General features: G+C 44.5%; 1 protein-coding gene across 1 annotated transcript; it reads left to right on the forward strand.

Moving 5' to 3' along the window:
• The first annotated feature begins 556 nt into the window (after positions 1 to 556).
• LOC133779375 (probable cadmium/zinc-transporting ATPase HMA1, chloroplastic) lies at positions 557 to 21003 on the forward strand. The gene is made up of 9 exons (XM_062219346.1): positions 557 to 747; positions 1073 to 1142; positions 1550 to 1700; positions 16323 to 16507; positions 17249 to 17395; positions 17777 to 17972; positions 18518 to 18671; positions 19088 to 19193; positions 20830 to 21003. Exons 1-9 carry the CDS (start codon positions 557 to 559, stop codon positions 21001 to 21003), a joined length of 1374 nt encoding a protein of 457 aa, XP_062075330.1.
• Positions 21004 to 22381: the final 1378 nt, after the last annotated feature.

Raw genomic sequence — 22381 nt, forward strand, 5'->3', positions numbered from 1 at the left:
AAATAGCAAGCTTTTGGTCTGACTATAATATAGTCTCTCTACTTTTTTCACATGTAAAATAAAATAAAATAAAGAAGAAAGAAACTTTTCTCCCACCCGATCTTTCCTTTCTCCCTCTCTCTATATCCTCTCTCTATAGCAAGGTTTGGGTTTTCAGGGAAGGAGATACCAGATCTTCTTTTCCTGTTTTAATACAAATTTTCTTTGCTATAAACCCTCGTATAAGGTCATTTCTTTTTCCACTGAACTGAAAATTTTATTTATTTATTTTTCTGGTTTGCTTATTATTATTATTTTTTTTGTTGGAGTTTCGCTGTATGCGAGATCGATATTTGATTTTTTTTCTTTTATTTGATTTTTAATTTTTTTGGTTGGTTCCCTTCAGGTTCAAGAAACAAGATGTGCATTTGTTTGTGAAGGCTAGGCGCAGGCTCTGGGAGATTTTTGGGACTTTGGGGCGGTTGAAAATGGAGGGTTAACATTGGCTCTTTGTTTGGGTGAATCAGGGTTCGATTTCTTTTGGGTTTTTCTTTTTGGGTAGGAGGGTTTGGTTGAGATGGGAAGCGCCGGTGAGACCAGTAACAAGGGCATTGAACCATCGGTAAGCGAGTTGGTTTGGGTCCGCCGCAGAAACGGGTCATGGTGGCCCGGTAGGATAATGGGTCTCGATGAGTTGTTTGAGAGTTGCTTAGTTTCGCCGAGATTGGGTACCCCTGTAAAGCTTCTGGGTCGCGAGGACACAAGCGTGTAAGTGTTCTCATATTTTTTTTTTACTTGGGTTCGTTTTCTCTCATTTATTTTTGAATGAGAACTTAGTTTTGATTGTTTATTGACTTGCTTCATTGATATAAACTTATATTCGGCTCATTTGATAATATGCTATTGTGAAATTAAAAATGTCGTTGTTTGTGTGTTTAAGAGATTTGTATATATATGTGATATGTACCAGTTTTTACTTGTTCATTCTCTTGGACTGTTCCAAGTTCCACTCAAGTCACTTGCCTTGGTCTTTGTTTTACTGTGGTTATGTTGCTTTTCAGCACAAGTTAAAAGCACTTAATTAATTTATAAACTTGCTTCCAAAGACGGTTGCGAAGCCTTTACAGAATGCTTTCATTCTCGTTGCTTTTCCTCTCGTTGGGGTAAAATTTGAATTTTGAGTAAAATTATTTATAGTTGAACTTATAACATGCTTGCATTGGAATTATTTTGTTGACCGTTAACACAATTTTTGTGTTGGTCTTGCATAATTATATAACTTGTAACGTTTATATCAACTGGGATTTTCATTTGACTGTTGTCTATACAGAATCCATTGCAATGTTGTTATAAATTGAAATTTAATCGGTGGCAATATGCTATACCATCTGGGGTTTTCTCACAGCAGAATGCCAACTGATTTTGAGATAACCTGTCTTTGTAGAAACAGTTGTATTTTTAAGTGAAAAACACTATGTATGTTTATATATGAGTTTGATTGTTTTCCTAGTTCGTAAGAATATAAGATTATAGTAGCAATTAGTTACGATATACTCAACTTTGGATGTAGGTCTCTGCAGCACTTGATGCTCTTATTGACATTAGTGGTGGAAAAGTTAACATCCATGTATTAATGGCTCTAGCGGCATTTGCTTCAGTATTTATGGGGAATGCCTTAGAAGGAGGGTTACTTCTTGCCATGTTTAATTTGGCTCATATAGGTAAGCCATGCACAATCACGTTTAAGAATAGCTTATGTAGACGCTCAATTTTCACCTAAGGTCTGGCCTGGCCTTGCGTGGGTACTGCCTAAGTCTCAAGGGTCTCGTGACGCGCAGCCATCAGTGACCCGCATCCAAGTGCCCACACGAGGCTCCGTCTCGCGTCCTTATGCGCGCACCCATTTGCCTACGCGAGGCCCCGCCTCACGTCCTTGTACGCGCACCCGAGTGCCCCCGTGAGCCCTCGCCTTGCCATAGGCCGAAGTGACCAAGTGTCCCCGCCTCGCCAAATAAGGACTCGCCACACATGGCCTCGCCAAGAACGGCCTCGCCAAGAAGGGCCTCACCACGCGTGGCCTCGCCAAGAGGGGCCTCGCCAAGTTTGGCCTCGCACGGCCTCGCCAAGAAGAGCCTCGCCACGCATGGCCTCGCCAAGAGGGGCCTCGTCTCGTACGGCCTCACCAAGAGGGGCCTCGCCTCGTACGGCCTCGCCAAGAAGGGCCTCGCCACGCATGGCCTCGCCAAGTTTGGCCTCGCATGGCCTCGCCAAGAAGGGCCTCACCACGCATCCTTAGACGTCCGCCAAGGCCACATGCCTATCGCCCAGACTCATGAGTGACCTAGGGAGACTTCAGGCATCTCATGCCAAGGACACAAGATCTCCACCTCACACCAAAGGTCCCATTCCTTACACCTTGAGACCCCTATGCTTAGGGGCCACAGTACGAGTCGAATGGGACATGCTTGTACGACCTAGTACTGAGTACGGATACCAGTGCAAGTGAGACTGCTGGAGTAAGAGTCATGGTCCGTACGTCTACGGCCATAGGTCAGAGCCGACACCACTACCTCCTCCGCCACTACGCCTGCCACCACACATCAGACATGGGTATAGACAAGTAGTGGAGACATCCTCCTGACACCTGCTCCTGTACGGGATGTACGACCACAACCTCTGAAGCCACTCCCTTACACAGTACATATGTACCACTTGGTCTCCTGGACCACTATGTACCTAAGGCCATTAGAGCCTGCTATAAAATGAACTCTCAGACCACCTGAAAGGGGGTTGGAAATTTTACTGTAGCAGAGGCTTGAGTGTGAATGAAAGACTGAATCCTCCATTATTATTTTATCATTGTTCTTGAGTTATTGTTCAAGTTTTTACAGCTTTCCGATTAGTGATCTTGATTTGATAATTTTTCCAACTCAACTTAGTTGACGAGTTCTCACCGTCAATAGTTTGGCGCCGTCTGTGGGAACGTTAGTTTCAAGCTACTGTTCCACCATTGTTTCCGGCAAGAAGAAGATGCCAAGACGCTCAAAGCGACTGAGGGAGCCACCAGAGGTAGAGGTTCACCTGAACGGAGTCCAGCTGAAGGCCTCCATGAAGGACGCTCCTCCACCCAGAGACGTGGAGCCCCCGAAAGACCCTGAGGTTCACGGAGGTGATAGGGTGGCCTCATCACCAGCCGCTCCACCTGGAGGAAGTCCTCCAAGATCACCACCGGTAAACGCTGACGAGTTCCCTCCCCCAAAACCACCGCAGGCACCGAACTCCGGCCGGCAAGACCCGGGCCCTTCTGCCCGTAGGCATGATAAGCACCCCCGGGTCCACTCCGTGAGCTCGAGTTCGAAATCCCGGTTTTACGAGGAGGAAATACGTGAGCTCCACTGTAAGAATCAAAAGTTGGAAACCACCTTGGAAAACATGCAAGAGGTCCTGAACGGCCTGCTGCAGGGTAAGTCAAGCGTAACCTTGCCTAAGAGGAAGTAGAAGGGCAAGGATGGGGTGGAGACCACTGTACCAGTAGATGATAGGAGAACCCGACATTCAACCAGTAACACCCCCCGAGCAAAGCAACGTGATCACCCTGAACCGCCTAAACAGGCCCAGAAGCCAGTGCCGAGGACCAACGCTACCCCTCGCAATGAGGACGAGGTCACCTCTAAAAGGGCACCCTCAGACTTGCAGGAGGAGCTCAATAAGAAGAGGGCAGGCAAAGGGACCACGCCCCCTGTGGCGCCTCGAGAAGGCAAGGGAAAGGCGGATCTTAGCCTGTCCGCTTTGAGGGACACTCTCAGCAAGAGGAGGCAGGACCTAGACACAGAGATGAGGAGCCTGCGGAGCAAGATCGTCACCGCGTCAGGCGGCCAGGCCTTTGAGGAGGACTTCGACCATGAGTCACCCTTTGTGAGAGAAATTCAGGCAGTCCGAATCCCTGCCAATTTTAAGGAGCCCAATATGAACCCTTACGAAGGGAACACGGATCTGAAATACCACCTGGATGCGTTTAATGATCTGATGAAACTGAGGGGGATCGGAAGTGGTGCCAGGTGCCATTGCTTCACTGTTACCCTGAAAGGACCCGCCTACAAATGGTTCAAAAGACTAAGGCCGGGGTCCATCAGGTTATGGCAGCAGTTTTCTGACGAATTCCTCCAACAACACCATGCCGTGTGGGACTACACGATGCCAGGTACCAGCCTGGCCAACGTGAAGCAAGGGGAGAATGAAAGCCTGAAGAGCTACATTCACCGGTTCAATATGGAGGCCGCAAAAGTGGGGTGCCTAACGCACTGAGAGTTAAAAATGGCCATGGCCATTACCGCTGGAGTGCTCCCACGAAGCAAGTTGAGGGACAACATGTTGAAGAGGGAAGTCACCAACTTAGATGACTTCTATGAGAGAGCGCAAAAGTACATCCGTGTGGAGGATGGCCACGCCAACCTAAAGGCGGGGAGGGAGGAGCCCCACGCGAAGCCCCCAACTAACGACGGATCGAATGTAGCGAAGAAGAAAAGAACGTATGATGGGCCAAGAGATGACCAGCAGAGGAAAACCAAACGAGGGGGTGATCATAGGCAAACGGCTTATACTTACTATACGAACCTCACGGATACCAGGGAGCATATTTACATCACCAACGAAGATCGAGTGCCCTTCAAAAAGCCCCCACCAATGAGAAAGGATCGTTCCAAAAGGGACCCCAATAGATACTGCCAATACCACAAGGACATCGGACACACCATGGCAGAGTGTATTCATCTGAAGGAGGAAATTGAGGAGCTCATCCGCCGGGGACACTTGGGCCGCTATGTCAGGAGAGAAAGGCAAAGGCCAGAGGACGAGCCCGCAGCACCCCAGGCACAAGAGCGAGCCCCAGAAATACAGGGGGAGGTCCGAACCATTTTTGGAGGTCCAGGATTTGGGGGAGACTCTAGGAAGGGGCGAGATAGATATGCAAGAGAGGCTCGGCGAAGTCCGCCTCCCTGCGTCATGAGTTTAGAACAACGGCCCTCGAAGAGCTTCAAGGGGGAAAACGACTCAATAACGTTCACTGATGAGGACGCACGGGGGGTACACTTTCCCCACAATGATCCGCTGGTGTTGACAGTTCAATTGACAAATATGCATGTGCATCGAGTCCTAGTGGATAATGGGAGCTCGGTAGACATCCTATATCGCCCTGCTTTGGAAAAGATGGGACTAGGCATTCGTCATCTGAAGCCCTGCCAGTCGTCCCTATACGGATTCACAGGGGACTCAGTGCAACCCCTTGGAATGATCGAATTGACACTTACCATGGGGGAGCAACCCCGGTAGACTACAGTCATGTCTAACTTTGTTGTAGTAGATTGTGCATCAGCTTTCAACGCGGTATTGGGGAGACCCTCCCTAAGAGAATTGAAAGCCATAACTTTAATATATCACTTGGTTGTCAAGTTCCCGACTCCAGGAGGGGTCGCTAGTATGAAGGGAGAACAGAATGAGGTGAGGGAGTGTTACAACACCTCACTCCGCGTGCCTACAAAACCGCGTGAGCCACTGGCCATGGTGGTACATGAGGCGCTATGTATGCCCATGGGGGGTCCGCAGGAGCTGGACCCTCGGGTCGTGGATGAGTCAAGAGCAGAACCAGTAGAACAAGTAGAGGATGTTACGGTGACGGAGGAACCCCTAAGGAAATTTAAGATAGGGAGAAGCCTGCAAGGAGACGTGAAGGAGGAGTTGATGAAATTTTTAAAGATAATCTAGACGTGTTTGCATGGAGTCATGAGGACATGGTGGGCATAGACCCCAGTGTGATGTGCCACCACCTGAACATCTCCCTAGAAGCAAGGCCCGTCAGGCAAAAGAGGCGGGCGCTAGACCCAACAAGATACGCAGCATTAAAGGAGGAGGTTGACAAGTTGAAGGCCAACGGGTTCATCCGTGAGTCTTTCTACCCTGTGTGGGTATCGAACCCAGTACTCGTGCCGAAGCCGAATGGGAAGTGGAGAACTTGCGTCGATTTCACGAACTTGAATAAAGCTTGTCCTTAGGACAGCTTCCCACTTCCCAGGATAGATCAGCTAGTAGATGCGACGGCAGGACATGAGTTACTAAGTTTCATGGACGCCTACTCAGGATACAACCAAATCCCAATGAACCCGGCAGATGAAGAGCACACGTCATTCATTACAGACAAAGGGCTCTACTATTACAAGGTGATGCCCTTTGGGCTCAAAAACGCGGGAGCCACCTATCAGAGGCTGGTGAATAAAATGTTCGCCAACCAGATAGGAAGGATCGAATATGGAGGTTTATGTGGATGACATGTTAGTGAAGACCAAAGAAGCAGCATAGCTCAACAAAGACCTTGGTGAGATGTTTGACACGCTCAGGAAATACCGGATGAAGTTGAACCCAGTCAAGTGCACCATCGGGGTATCCTCAGGAAAATTCTTGGGCTTCATGGTCAATTCCAGAGGCATCGAGGCCAATCCTGAAAAGATAAAGGCACTAATAGAGATGAGCCTGCCAAAGAATAAGAAGGAGGTGCAGTGCCTAACGGGAAGGGTGGCGGCCTTTAATAGGTTTATCTCAAGGTCCACCGACAAGTGCCTCCCATTCTTTGACATCCTCAAAGGGAGCAAAAAGTTCGCGTGGGATGAAAAATGTGAGGAAGCATTTGTCAAGTTGAAAGAGTACCTGGGGAAGCCACCCCTGTTGGCAATACCAGAGAAGGGCGAGAAGCTGTACCTGTACTTGGCAGTGTCTGAGCATGCCATCAGCGCAGCCTTGGTTAAAGGAGAGAAGAAGCAACAACAACCCGTATACTATATCAGCAAGTGTTTGGTGGACGCGGAGAACCGGTATCCGGAGATCAAAAAATTGGCCTATACGTTAGTAGTGGCTTCGAGGAAGTTGAGGCCTTACTTTCATGCACATACAATTGAAGTCCTGACTGATAGTCCTTTGAGGCAGGTCTTGCATAAACCTGAGACCTCAGGGAGGCTGATGAAATGGTCGATCGAGCTGAGTCAATTTGACATTATATACACCCCAAGGGCTTCCATCAATGGACAGGTGCTGGCAGATTTTATGGAGGAAGAGCTAGGAGGTTTAGAGGAGTGGAGTTTGCATGTTGATGGGGCGTCAAATGAAGGAGGATCAGGAGCAGGCATCATGATGACTGGGCCCGAGGGACATAGAATGTATTGTGCAATCCGATTTGGGTTTGAGGCCTCCAATAATGAGGCAGAATACGAGGCGCTCCTTGCTGGTCTGTGTTTAGCCCAGGAACTGAGAGTGATGCGCCTTCATATCTTCAGTGACTCTCAATTGGTAGTATGCCAAGTAAAGGGGGAGTACCAGGCGAGGGGACCCAAGATGGCAGCGTACTTGGAGAAGGTGAAGGGCTATCTGAGACGGTTGGTGGCATATACTATAGAGCAAATCCCCAGAGAAAAGAATACCCATGCCGATGCACTCGCAAAGCTGGCGTCTACCAAGGATGGTGATATCTTGGAGTCAATACCCGTGGAGAACTTACCCAAGCCCAGCATCGAAGGCGCGGACGTGCACATGATTAGTGTCCCAAGGGAATCATGGACCGAGCCAATCAAGAGGTACCTGGAAGAAGGAACCTTGCCTGCAGATAAAAACGAGTCCCGGTGGTTGGTGTACAAGGCCGCAAGATACACCCTGGTAGATGGGATCCTTTACAATAGAGGATTCTCAATGCCACTCCTGCGGTGTGTAGAAGAGGAGGAGGCGTTGAAAGTGTTACATGAGATACATGAGGGAGAGTGCGACAACCACGAGAGCGAACCCTTCACGGCTAGGAAGGCCATGAGACAAGGATACTACTGGCCCTCCATGGAGAAAGATGCGCATGACTTTTCCACGAAATGCGACAAATGCCAGAGGCACGCTAACTACCCTCGGAAACCCCCAAGCGAACTAACCAGCATGACCAGCCTCTGGCCCTTCGCTATCTGGGGGATAGACTTAATCGGCGCTCTTCCTACAGGCAGGGGTGGAGCGAAGTACACGGTGGTGGCAGTGGACTGTTTCACTAAGTGGGTAGAAGCAGAACCCCTTGTGAAGATAACCGCCAAGCACATCGCCTCTTTTGTCAACAAATTCATTGTTTGTAGATATGGAGTACCCTACAAGATTATTTCCGACAATGGTACCCAGTTCGAGGGAGGAGCTTTCGATGAGCATTGTAGGGAAAGGGGTATAAGGAGGAGTTTCTCCGCAGTTGTGCCCCCCCAGGCCAATGGGCAAGTGGAGGCCATAAACAGGGTCCTTAAAAAGAACCTGAAGACAAAGCTAGAAAAAATGAAGGGAGCCTGGGTAGATGAGCTACCAAATGTGCTGTGGGCTTACAGAACCACCCCACGCATGACTACTGGGGAGTCCCCATTCTCCTTGGCCTATGGGTGCGAGACCATGCTCCAAGTCGAGATGCGAGTCGAGTCCCACAGGGTACAGGCATATGGAGACGAAGCCAACCGCGTAGCCCTGACCGAAAGCTTAGACATGCTTGAAGAGAAGAGAGAAAAAGCACAAATGAGGGTGGCGGTATACCAGCAGCGCGCCGCAAGGTACTACAATTCGAGGGTGCCAGAGAGAACTTTTAGAGTTGGTGACCTGGTGCTAAGGAAAGTACTCCCTAACACACGAGACCCAGGCGCAGGAGTGCTGGGGGCGAATTGGGAGGGGCCCTACCAGGTTGCTCAGTGCGTCCCCCCGAACACTTACAAGCTGGCGCGCATGGACGACACCATCATACCCCGAGCATGGAACACAGAGCACCTGAGGAAGTACTACCAGTAAGGCGCCCATTGTAACGCCCTACTTCCTTAGAGCCGTTACTAAGTGAGTTTTAAGAAAAAACAGTGTGCAAATATATATAGTTAATCGTATCAGATAGCCCACAGATAAACAAGTCAACCATTAGACTAAGCAAACACGGCCATGCCGCCCCAGAGCCTTACCGATGCCTGGGGTATCGGTTCTCACCGCGAGGATAACTCATGTATCCCTTGGGTCCCGCCCTGAATATAAGCATCCCATGTGCTGTGTGTTACTTTCGGCCCCACGGCCATACCCGGCCTACGCCGCACTCGGCCTTTGCCGTTCATTTCATTATAATCACACATATAGTACATTCGAATAATCATTCACACACATCATGATTCATTTAAGGTTAAACATATGCACATAATACAATCTGGGGCCATGCCCTACAATCACACAGTGGGGCCATGCCCTAATCTCGGGTGTTACGGTTTTCTTACCTTAATTCCGAATGCTTTAAATAGAAAAATGACGGCCCCCGAGCACGATCCACTTCCCGAGCTCTAGCTTAACACCTAGTCACAACCAAGATAATGGATACCAATAAGATAAATCTCAAATGAGTTTCTAAACCAAGTTCTAGTCCCCGGAACATTGAACTTCACCAAAAATATAAAAAGATTCAATCCCGAGCACCCGTGGTTAAATTCCGAAGCCTAAATTCTCAAAATCCCAAAATTCCTTAAGCGCCGCGGCATGGCCCAACCATGCCGCGGCATGGCCCCCGAACAGGGCCACAAAAATGCCCAGAAACAGGTAAGGGCCGCGGCCCTACAAGGACCATGCCGCGGCCCGCCCTCCATCCTCAGCGCATCTTAGCCTTCAAGGGCCGCGACCCTCCAAGAACCATGTCGCGGCCCGACCCTTCGAACCCAGAAAAACCCACCATTTTCAAGCTTAAAACCTCACCTTAAGCCATCCCAAAGCTCCCAATTCAAAACCAATTAATAATCACAACATTAGGATTGTTTAAACAACACAATTCCACCAAAAATCCAACCTAACACTCACCAAAATCCCAATTCCAAATTTCTGAAATTTCAAACCTAGAACTCAAAACCAACCATGGAATTCTCAATCTCAACCATCAAACTTTAATTTAAACCTTACCTCAGTTGTAGAATCGTTTCCCAAAGGATCCCATGACCTATCTTCAAAGTTTCAAGCCTCAAACTCCACCTTGAATATCAAAATCCATAAACATTCACAACCCAACAAAATCTCAGAATTTAACTTCAGAAAAAGAATTAATTGCTTACCTTTACCCTGATTTGTTCTTGATTAACTCTTGAGCTAAACCTCCAAATCCCACCATCAATTTTCAGAAATTCAAGCTTGATTTCTCCTAAGATTTCTGTGGATTTCATGAAAGAAAGAGGAAAGAGAGAAGAAGAAGAGAGGGTGGAGGCTGGGTCGGTTTCTCTAAGTCTCCAAATGGTTTATTTGTTTTGTTTTTATAACTTAAGCTGGTTACCTCAAGGTTCGGGGTACCAAAATGTCCTCAAGGCAAAAATGGTAAAATCCCCCGGTATTCCCGCCTAGGCATCCTAACCTCAAATATATCTCCAATTATTTATTTTCATAACCCAATATCAAAATACTCCTTGACTTGTCCAAAGTCAATTATAATGCCCCGTTGTGACTTTCCCCGCTATCCAGCTCTAGGATCGCCTTGTGCCGAAAGTTACCAATCACGGATATACCCACATATCACTGTGGTCTCTACAATCATCACATATTAATACAGTTATGCCCAACATGGCCAAAATTACAATTATGCCCTTCTAACACAATCCAGGCCTACATGCATACTAATATACATAGTCATGCATCTCAAACAATCAAATAGTCACATAACACGCTTTAAATTATAACCATGCATTTAACTCATAAAATCACACATAAATCCCAACACGCCATCCTGGCACACTAATCAAGGTCCTTAAGCCTTATTAGTGAATTCGGGTCGTTACACCCATGTCCGATGGTAAAAGGACAAGTGTTGCACGCTGTCTTAATATGATAGGGAGAAATCAAAGAGGTTACTTAGATAGCCTCCTAAGTAGGTGTGAGTCTTTTTATTTTTGTTTTATATGAAAACCTCATATGTACCGTTGCAATTATTTGTATGAGATTGTTTATTATGAATGTAATGAATGGAACTACATGTTATGGGTGAAACTATTCGCAACCTCATGTATTATTTTCCTTCGGTACGTGGGCATCAGCCAAAGTGCCTGCCGAAATAAATTTCACCAGACACTTGGGGGGCAGGATAGGAGGCGACAGCAGGTGGCTAGCAAAGGGAACCTAAAAAGGTCCCTATAACGAAGGATCCTAAAAAGGGACCCCTTGCCCTCCTAAAAACGAGGCCCCTAAAAGGGACCCTCTACCAAGAGGACCCCTAGCCCTCCTAAAAAGGAGGCCCCTAAAAAAAAAAAAAAAAAGAAGAGGACCCTCTACCAAGAGTATCCTAAAAAGGGCCCTCTATCAAGAGGAAGTGACTTAAAACCAAAGGGACCCCTATACTAGGGCCTTAAAAGAAGTCCTTACAAGGCATCCCTTGGGATCGCAAGGATTAGCTACCCTTATGAACACCAAGGGAGGCCATAGGGACTTACAAAAAAAAAATGTATGGTGACGACAATAATAATAAGTCTAGAGCGGCCACCAAGCCGCCTAGCCAAAAAGGGTCCCAAAGGAGAACCTTGCAAAAATAGTACTATGAATAACGACGAGAAGGACGCTTCTCGCAAAGAAATAATAAGCGCGCGCAAGAAAAACATAAAAGGATAACTAGGACCCAAGGGGTCAAAATATCCTTATAGAAGCAACCACGAGGCACCAAAAGAGGTCTCAGTGAACCCTTTCGTATGGGCTCCAAAGGACCCCCGGCTTGGTAAGTAAAAGAGGGGAACCAACCAAACCCCATCATCCCGGCTTAAAAGGGCCTCAAATGCAGTAGAACAAGAAATAAACAGCAACACATGTATTTATACATTAGAAAAAAGAGTTCTTAAGATAGTACAAGAGTTACCAAAAGAAAAGTAGCAGTGATAATGATATTACAAAGTTAAAAGTAAAAATAAATAAAGCAAGACTACTTCAAGGCCTCCTATGGTGGGCACTCCACAAGGCCACTCGGGCAACGGCCTGTTCGCCAAAAGAGGAGAATTCGAAGTTGGGATCCTGCCTCCACACATTGTAAAGAGCATGATCTATAGACCTGCGCTCGGTGGTGATCCTCTCCGACTCCAACGAAGCCCTCTCCGCCTCCTAGGAAGCCCTCGCCACCTCCGAGGAAGCCCTCTCCGCCTCTAAGGAAGCGTTCCTCTCCTGTGCTGACTATAGTTTGGCCCTAAGGGCCTCGACTTCGGTCTCCAGTTGAGTAACCCTCTCCTGCGACGCAGCCGCAGTGGCCTTGGCCCCCTGGAGCTCGCGCTCCAAGCGTCTAGCCTTGCCCTTTAGCTCCTTGATCTGGGCCTTCGCCTTCTCCCTCTTTGAGAACAAGTTGGCAGACTTAGTCCGGGCCTTTGACAACTGGACCTTGGTTTCGCTAAGCTCATTTTCGAGCTCCTGGACCCGGGCCATGAGGCAGTCCCTCTCAGCAGTAGATGCGGAGAGGACGCCGGACGTGTCAGCATGCCGAAGAGACACGATGTAGATCTGCACAAGAAAGTCAATGGCTTCAGCGATAAGTAAAAAAAAAAGAAAAACACATGTACATCTATACATAATACTAATCGACGCAAGGTGCAAAACCTCACCCAGGCCGCGGCACGCCTTAGGGTTTCCCCAAGGTCTGGTTGAGTCACATTCCCTAGACCCCTCCAGTCGGAGACAGGGAGGCCCGGGGCAATTTGAATGAAACGCTGCGCATAAGATGAGGCCATCCTAGTCACCCAAGGCTCCGCCTCCGCACTAGGAGCATCTTATTGGATAGGAACGGACGACCCGCTCGCTGAAGCAAGAGGAGGCGCAGGGAAGGAGAAAAACTGAGACCCTGGTACATTAGAAGGGGGTTCCTCGAGGTCGACGAAATCAGCATCCGGTAAGCCAATATCATGAGGGACCTGAGGGAAGGTGTCACAGCCATCAAGGCCAGGGGGAGCGTAACATCCCGCTGCAGCCTGCGGGTCCAGAGATTGAAAGGCCATGTCCTAGTCATGGGAGCCATAGGGAGGGCATCCCCCGGGAGACAGGGGGCGCTGATGAGATCCCCCACATTCAAGGGGGGCATCCTCCATCTCCTCCTCGGCCTCACCGTCGCGTAGGGACGGCCCAGTCGGCATAGCCATAGCCTTCTTAGACCCAGTAACTGACCACAGGAGCTTGGGGTCAGAGACCGGGGACAGCTGGTGGCGGTTGAGGTTCGCCACAGTAAATAGGACTGCCGCCTTCTTCAGGGCGGAGTCTGCATCAATGAGATTTTTTATGGCCTCCGCCTCCGGCCCAATGACCGAGGGATCAGCAAATTGCCCTGCAAGATGCACGCCAATGTCAGTACAAGCAAGAGTGCAAAACAGTAAGTTCTAATAAGAAGAAGAGAATGACCAGGATACTTACTAGGGCCGGCGCGAAAGCCTTCACGAACCGAGAGAGGCCCCTCTACCAAGAAAAAGTCTTGTTTCCAAGGCCCTGTGTTGGACACTGAGCCCTCTATTAGGGGGAGCTCGTTGTTGGCCTTCTGTAGGTAGTAGAAGCCCTTGGACTTGTGCACTCCCATGAGGTTATACAGGGAATGCACCTCCTGCGCCGTCGGGGCGCGTTTGACATTCCCCTTGAACCAAATGAAAAGGCAACTTAAAGTCAATTAACTATTGGGCGATAGTTGAAGAGGGGCCAAATCGAAGTAGTGGGGAACCACCACGAAAAACGGGTGCAAAGGAATGGTGCCACCCGCCTTCAAAATCTGCTCACTCAAAGCCACAAAACCCTTCTCAAGGCGATCGGCCCGGCATGCCTCCTGGAGAGCATATAGGGCGTATTCTAGAGCAATACGGTAGTGCTTCACGATCGCCTTCAATTTATTCGAAGACACAAGGGACACTAGGCTGGATGCCAGTGGAGGGGCGTCGTCCTCTTCCTGGACGGACACCTGTCTGCGTGCTTTTGGCATATCTGCAAAATCAAAAGAAATATGTGAGGAAGAGGCAGAACACTTAACCCTCCATTTTTTCTTCCTAGCAAGAGTTTTCCATCGAGGGAGCGATGGCGGAAGCACTAAGCTAGGATAAACTGAGACTAGGGGCTAGGGAGGGGAGCTAGCAGCCCCATGACCCTCATCAGGCGAGGAGGGAGTGGGAGGTTCTGGCGGAATGTGTCCCTCCATAAATTCTAACTCCCACCGCAATTCAAAAAGGGTCGTCGTAAGACGCGCTATATGGTCACTAAGGCCCAGGGGTGAAGGTCCTCCATCTCCTCTCAACACCGAGTCAATTTTGCTCTCAACCACCAAAATTTTACGCCTAAGTTCGGCCATGCACTCAAGGTGGCAGATGCGGGCTTGCCTTAAGGAGTCATAGTCCTGGTGAGGGTTGCCCTCAGGGGACTCTGAGTCTGAGGACAGGTCAATAAACTCAGCCCTCGGGGGTATGTCGGACGGGCCGTCACTAGCCATGAAACCACGTCCCAACAGCAAAAAGGGGCTCACGTATAAACGAGGGGAAGGCTACAAAACACAAAGGAATAGGCTTAATACCTCTAGATGCAAATGCCCTAAATGGCCTACTACAGGGTATAAAAAAAAAAAAAACATAGAGGAGGGGCGTGCATATGGTCAAACTCACTACAAGCTTAGACTAATGTACCCCATCCCAAGTACTGCTAGTTTGGACCCGATAAACAAAAAAATATATATATAAAAGGGAGAAGGAAAGAAAATATACCTCAAGCGATTAAGAGAGCGAGGTTGGGGTCCAAAGGAGGTCGGGGAGCGAAAAGCACCAAAGAGTCGAAAATGCGCGTCTGCAAGAATGAACCAGAAAGATGTGTTAGTCATAAAATAGACACACCAAGAAATTCGCTCATATGTAAAAAAAAAAGATGAAATGAAGTGAAAAAAAAAATATATATATATATAAAACAAATAAAAGGAACTATGGTGAAAATGAGGTTGAGAGGGATTGAACCCCTCACCTCTTGAAAAAACAAGGGCTCTCCAAACTAATAAGCCAAGGGAGTAAGGTGAAAATATTAGGCCATGCATGAGGACCTATTTATAGGAATCAAGGTGAATAGTCTACGAGAGCACCTAAAGGTCCTCTCCTAGACTGGGGGGCAAGTGTAGACGCTCAATTTTCGCCTAAGGTCTGGCCTGGCCTTGCGTGGGTACCGCCTAAGTCTCAAGGGTCTCGTGACGCGCAGCCATCAGTGACCCGCATCCAAGTGCCCACACGAGGCTCCGTCTCGCGTCCTTATGCGCGCACCCATTTGCCTACGCGAGGCCCCGCCTCACGTCCTTGTACGCGCACCCGAGTGCCCCCATGAGCCCTCGCCTTGCCATAGGCCGAAGTGACCAAGTGTCCCCGCCTCGCCAAATAAGGACTCGCCACGCATGGCCTCGCCAAGAAGGGCCTCGCCACGCATGGCCTCGCCAAGAGGGGCCTCGCCTCGCACGACCTCGCCAAGAAGGGCCTCGCCACGCATGGCCTCGCCAAGTTTGGCCTCGCATGGCCTCGCCAAGAAGGGCCTCGCCACGCATGGCCTTGCCAAGAGGGGCCTCGCCACGCATGGCCTCGCCAAGAAGGGCCTCGCCACGCATCCTTAGACGTCCGCCAAGGCCACATGCCTATCGCCCAGACTCATGAGTGACCTAGGGAGACTTCAGGCATCTCATGCCAAGGACACAAGATCTCCACCTCACACCAAAGGTCCCATTCCTTACACCTTGAGACCCCTATGCTTAGGGGCCACAGTACGAGTCGAATGGGACATGCTTGTACGACCTAGTACTGAGTACGGATACCAGTGCAAGTGAGACTGCTGGAGTAAGAGTCATGGTCCGTACGTCTACGGCCATAGGTCAGAGCCGACACCACTACCTCCTGCGCCACTACGCCTGCCACCACACATCAGACATGGGTACAGACAAGTAGTGGAGACATCCTCCTGACACCTGCTCCTGTACGGGATGTACGACCACAACCTCTGAAGCCACTCCCCTGACACAGTACATATGTACCACTTGGTCTCCTGGACCACTATGTACCTAAGGCCATTAGAGCCTGCTATAAAATGAACTCTCAGACCACCTGAAAGGGGGTTGGAAATTTTACTGTAGCAGAGGCTTGAGTGTGAATGAAAGACTGAATCCTCCATTATTATTCTATCATTGTTCTTGAGTTATTGTTCAAGTTTTTACAGCTTTCCGATTAGTGATCTTGATTTGATAATTTTTCCAACTCAACTTAGTTGACGAGTTCTCACCGTCAACAGCTTATTGTTTTGGAAAAAAAATTGATTATATAACACTGGGATGACTGTAGCTGAAGAGTACTTCACTAGCCGTTCAATGATTGATGTTAAAGAGTTGAAGGAAAATCATCCTGAATCTGCTCTTGTGCTGGATATGAATGAAGATAGACTTCCTAACACAACCGATTTGGCATACAAAAGGGTTCCTGTACATAATATAGAAGTGGGATCCTATATTTTGGTTGGAGCTGGTAAGGTATGTGATGCTAATTTTATTCATTTCAGTTTTGTTTGTTGGAATAGTAAGCTAGAATGTTCAAATTCTGAGGTGAAAGGAGTATAATTTAGAATTGATTGTTGTTTTCTTAGGATTTATATTCTCTGAACCTAGTGAAAGTCTAGCTGTTGATCAATTAACTTTAAATGCATGTTATGTTCTGAAACTTTTCACATTAATGTGAGTTCTTGACTTGCACTACTCTGTCTCTTAACACTAGAAAATCTATCCATGTGCTTGGACTATCATGTGGATGGCTTTTTGCTGCTTGAATGATGGTCTGAAAATAATTTCAAGACTGAAAATGTTGCCAATGTGATGGACTATCAAATGAATGGGTTTATCTATCTTTAAGAATTATGGTGTGAAAACATTAATCCTCTGTTGTAATAGATGTCAAGTGGTTACTCATCAATATTGTGATATTTGGATGATATTATTGAAAAAGAAAGAAAAATACACAAACACACATATGTATATAAATATATATATATACATATTTGTAGCTTTCTGAATTCATTTAGCGATGATCTAGCTCTATCTATGTTCTTTTCATTTCACTTAATTTAATCATTTCTTTTAGTTTGCCATTGTAAGTTACAAAGCGTTTTTTTTTAACTCATCATGTTAATTAGTAGATAACAGGGATCTTATATGGAAACTGTGATTAACTGATACTTGGAATGAAAGCAACTTAATAGAAGTTGTTATTGTGATTAGTCTGTGCCTGTAGACTGTGAAGTTTTTCAAGGTAATGCAACCATTACTATCGAACACTTGACGGGTGAAGTCAAACCTTTAGAGATTAAAGTTGGAGACAAGATTCCTGGTGGAGCAAGAAATTTGGATTGTAGGATAATTGTGAAGGTATGTTTATGGACATTCTCATAGATATATAACACAATGAAGGGAGAATTGGTGTCAATGTTTATGTGTGTGTTTTCCTCTGATAATTGGATTTGCAAATCATAGCTTAAACCGATTGTTTTTCATTATACAATGTCTTATTCTATAATCTTTAGTGAAATTTACTGATTTTCCAATACCTCATGAAAATGAATGGAAGCATGATGTTTGATAGGAATATAGGAGGATTTGGCAATTTTATTAAATTTATAAAGATTATGGTGCCAGTAGTCTGTTTGTTTATGATGAAGGTGCTTGGGTGCTGAAAGAAATGAGATGGTGATATTTTAAAAAAAAATCCTTTTGTTGTTTCTTAATTTGTTAAAATCGTTTCTGATTCAGGCTACAAAAACGTGGAAAAAGTCAACACTCAGCAAGATAGTACAATTGACTGAACAAGCACGCTTGAATAAACCAAAGCTTCAAAGTTGGCTTGACCAATTTGGTGAGCAATACAGCAAGGTTGTCGTAGTCTTGTCTGTAGCTATTGCTCTCATTGGTCCATTTCTCTTCAAGTGGCCATTCTTTGGAACATCAGGTAGTATTTAGTTTATAAAGTGCCCTCATTAACTCTAATACTATCTATTACATTCTCTTGACGTTCCCCATTATGGGATTTAAAATTTTATGAAAGACCTACTCTTACCTTAAAATGGTCCTTTTTTATTTGTTGGTTTCAATCAGAGCTCAACTTTAACTTTTTTTAAAAAAAAAAAAATTGTAACATCTCTAATTTTCAGTACTTTTAAAAAATTTCTTCTTGTTGTTCATATATAATACATATTACATGCATATATATACTGTAAAGAAATGTTGAGTTGGTCTTCCAACTAGAAGGTGTCAAGATAAAAAATATTCAAATACTTGATCTGTTTCATGTATATTCTTTCTTTTTCTTGTTTTTTAATGGTTGAATTTCGAGTTAACTTGTGAATTCCTATTCATGCAACTCTTTTTTTTCCTTCCTAATTTGCACTGTCAGGGAAATTTTCATCTTCTGTTTTTTAATGGTTGACTTTCGAGTTAAGTTGTGAATTCCTATTCATGCAGCTCTTTTTTTTCCTTCCTAATTTGCACTGTCAGGGAAACTAGCATTCAAAGCAATTGAACCAATTTATGGACATCAGGCTGGAAACAATAACTCAAATTTGACTACCTGCTGTATCCCGAACTGTGAGAAAGAAGCTCTTGCAGTCGCAGCTGCCATGGAGAAGGGTACCACTCATCCTATCGGAAGGTAGCGTCACTAGACCATAGAATTTACTTTTCACAGTAGCTTTTTGGTCTGTAATCTTTAAATTATTTACTCATATTGGCTGTATCACTACTGCCTTATCATTTATTATCTCGATTTTCTGATCCATGCTCTGTGGGGTTGCATTGGTTTAGAGAAATGAATAAACAAGATCTCCATAATACACGATCTCAACAAGAATCCATAGAGAATCAATTAAAGCATATAACAAGATATCCTACTTTTGATTTCCTCCACAAGAATATGTTGATAGGAAATTGACAAACTCAAGATGAACGAAAATAGAAGTTTAATCGGAGGGCTTTTCTGGCCTTTAATGATTTTATAATAGTCATTAGTATGAATTTCTACACACTTATTTATATTGTGACGGTGGTTTTCTATCTCGTTTGTTTCAGGGCTGTGGTAGACCATAGTGTTGGGAAAGACCTTCCCTCTGTCTCAGTTGAGAGTTTTGAGTATTTTCCGGGAAGAGGTCTCATCGCTACTCTCAATAGCCTTGAGGTAAGTCCGATTTCTTCTTGGCGAGGTATTCTGAATCTGAAAAAATATTGATTGATACTTTCTTGTTGTGAAGGTAGTAAATAGTGGGTTTATAAGCATGCAATGGCAGTCATATAGTGCTAGTAATTGATTTGGTTTCTATTTATGTTAGTCAGTAAATTTAGTAGCAAATACCCTGAATCAGATACCCTGAGATGTGGATATCTTGTGAAATGAGATTGATAGTATCTAGGACGCTGAGAAGCATTTGCTCAAGCTTTTATTAACTTTTTATGTACTAAGGAAGGGTTATGTAGAAAATTTTATTTATTAGATTTAGCATGCCTATTTACTTGAAATAGAAAAATTAATATGAAAAACTCAATGTAAAGTTAAAAAAGAGTTGAGGTTCAGCCAATCATTTTGTTTACAAGAGAGCATAAACATTTATTTTTGTAATGGGTTTTGTGGATTAAGTTGGGATCAGATTGTATACTAGTTTTTTGTAATGAATCCACTTATGCTTGTTTGTTTTTATTGAATAGCCGTTACCACTGGTTTTCTGAGGCCATAATTTTATAAATTCAAGAATGAAAAGTGGAAGCTTTCCAATGCGATAACAATATATGTATATATTGTTAGACAATGTAATATTACATGATTAGTTTTCTATTTCTGGTTTGTTAGTTTTGTTAGCTTCAGTTGTATTCAGTTAGACTGTTACAACTTCCATCTATTTCTATGGTGTGTATTGCTTTTGTTGTAAAGTTCAATATATAAATAAGATTTGCCTAAGTCTCAAAATCATCTTTAGAGCTACTTTTTCTCCATTTACATTCTTGAATTAACTGCTATCCCCCTATGCTAATTTGCCTGATTTGCTTTGCTTTTATCTTATCCACCCATGGGCATTTTGAGTTTTTGAGTTTTTTCAACTTTTTTTATCGAAAAAAGGAGTATATTAAAAACACATAAACAAATTAAAACTACCAGATTTGAAACACCACCAAACTTACAACAAACTCAAAACAGAGACATTAGGGTGTGATCATTCAAAGATTTGAAGTTGTTGAGCCCCAAAAACTTGGGAGAGAGAAATTTAGCTGTTGATTCTGGGTAATACCAAATTAACAAGTTAACTCATGCTTGTAAAACTACATATTAGAACATTTTTAGGAAGTACCAGATGTAAAATAAAATAAAAATGCTAAATGCCTAGATTGATGAAGTAATTTCCCCTCAAAAAAGAAAAAAAGAAAAAAGGTCTTTGTAAGTTGTAACCCACCTGGGGTAGGTTTAGTTGGCAAGTCCACAGTGTTCTGTGGTTCCATTTCTTATGGGGCTACTTAAAATTTGTTGTACCTTTTTGTCTCCCAAAGATTGTGGGATTCAGCAAGAAGATTTAATAATGAGGAGAAATTATTTTTTGATAGTTTGTGGCGCCCTTAAAAAACATGCTCGAGTTCATCTCAGTTACAATTAGTCAATAAAACTGACACCCTTAAATTGTGTTACTGTTATATATCATTTTTTTTGCTGATATGATAATTGTGTGGTTGAGCTGTGCTTAAATCTTGAATTCAATATTTACTTCGAGGTGTTGTTAAAACTTTTCCTATGTTTCTAATGATTTAATTCTTTACTTTTATTTTCTCAGTCATTACTAAGAGGTTGGTTCTTGCGTAATGGAAGTATGGTTGAGAATGAGAGGCCCTCTTCTGTGGCTGAAAGTGAATTAGGCTTATTGAAGCAAAGGCATACAGTCTCCGGTCTGAGGTATTTTCTAATTCAGAGCTCAATAACTTTATTTTTATTCTTTTTTCTTGAATAAATATATAGTATAAGATATGAATGGTTTTTGCTCAAACATTTTGGATCCTTTTCTTTCAATTAGGGAAGGGTTTTCCAGACTGGATAATTCTGTTTGTGCTCAAGCAAGCAACAATCTTTCTGATACATCTAACGAGGATAATATTTCAAATCGAAATGGAGAACCTCAAGAAAATAACTTATATGCATCAACGATTTGGAATTGGAAAATAACTTATATTAGTTTTCAGAGGGAGACAGTGAAAATATCTCATTCTGCTAGTAATACTAACCTGTTGGATGGAGACCTTGGTAGTGCAGTTGTTTGCGAGGAGGTAGCGGTGCCGGCTGTCTGTGGCATTAGAGCAATTTTGGTGTCTCCTGTCAATAGAAGAAAATGAATATCCACTCAGTTTCTGGATGAAGTGAGGTAATTCTCTTATGTTTAAGATATTCACTATGGCAATTGATGACCAATATATGATTTTTTGTAATTTTTATTTGTACGAGTGCCAAATCTTTGTTTGAGAGAGAGCGATACAGAGAGAAACTTTACTTTTGATGTTCTTCAACTTGTGTCATTTTGATGTTCTGAAGTTTGCACTTACATTATCTTGTGTATCGTTTTCCTTGTATTGAATTTCTTCTGCTAGAGCAACCTAATGAGCAGCAGTTTCTAAATGCTAATACAGTACTTGTCTAAGAGTTTTTAGTTGTTGAAATGCAGCTATCACCCAATACCAGTTGTGTTCTCTGAGGCAATGGGATCATGTATATGGGATCTTGAAGGCAAATGGTATCTAGACTTTCTCTCTGCTTATTCTGCAGTTAATCAGGTAGAAAATGTTGGGAAATTGTGTTTTCATATATATATTTGTTACTTGATGACTGAATTTGTTTCTATCTGAGCCACTACTACAGCTTTTTATCTATTCATATTTCAATGTTCTTTCTTTTTTTCTTTTCAATGATTTTCCATTTTCCAACTTGCTTATTACTGTGACGATTGCTCTTTTTTCTCTATCTCAAGGAAATGCAAATTCATAGAAGATGTAAGGTAGGAAATTTACTGATATTCATAAACAATTGGTATTTTGAACTCCTACACAAGTACTTTTTAATGAACATGCATTATTTATTTCTCATTTTCAGTGCTGCTGCCTCTTCAATGTCTGCACTAAAGCAGCCAACCGTTTAAGTTCAGGCTATCATTGCTAAAGGTGTACCGAGTCAGATGCTAAGCAATTGATTGTGGCTATCATTGCATTATTTTCTTATGATCGAGTTGTGGCTATCATTGCATTATTTGCTTCTGAAAATTTGAGAAACTTCATGTTGCAGAAACTATTAGTACTAAAGAATTATGTCAACATGTAATAAGAAGAATCACTATAACATAT

Source organism: Humulus lupulus, chromosome 5, assembly GCF_963169125.1.
Source record: "Humulus lupulus chromosome 5, drHumLupu1.1, whole genome shotgun sequence".
Lineage (NCBI taxonomy): Eukaryota > Viridiplantae > Streptophyta > Magnoliopsida > Rosales > Cannabaceae > Humulus > Humulus lupulus.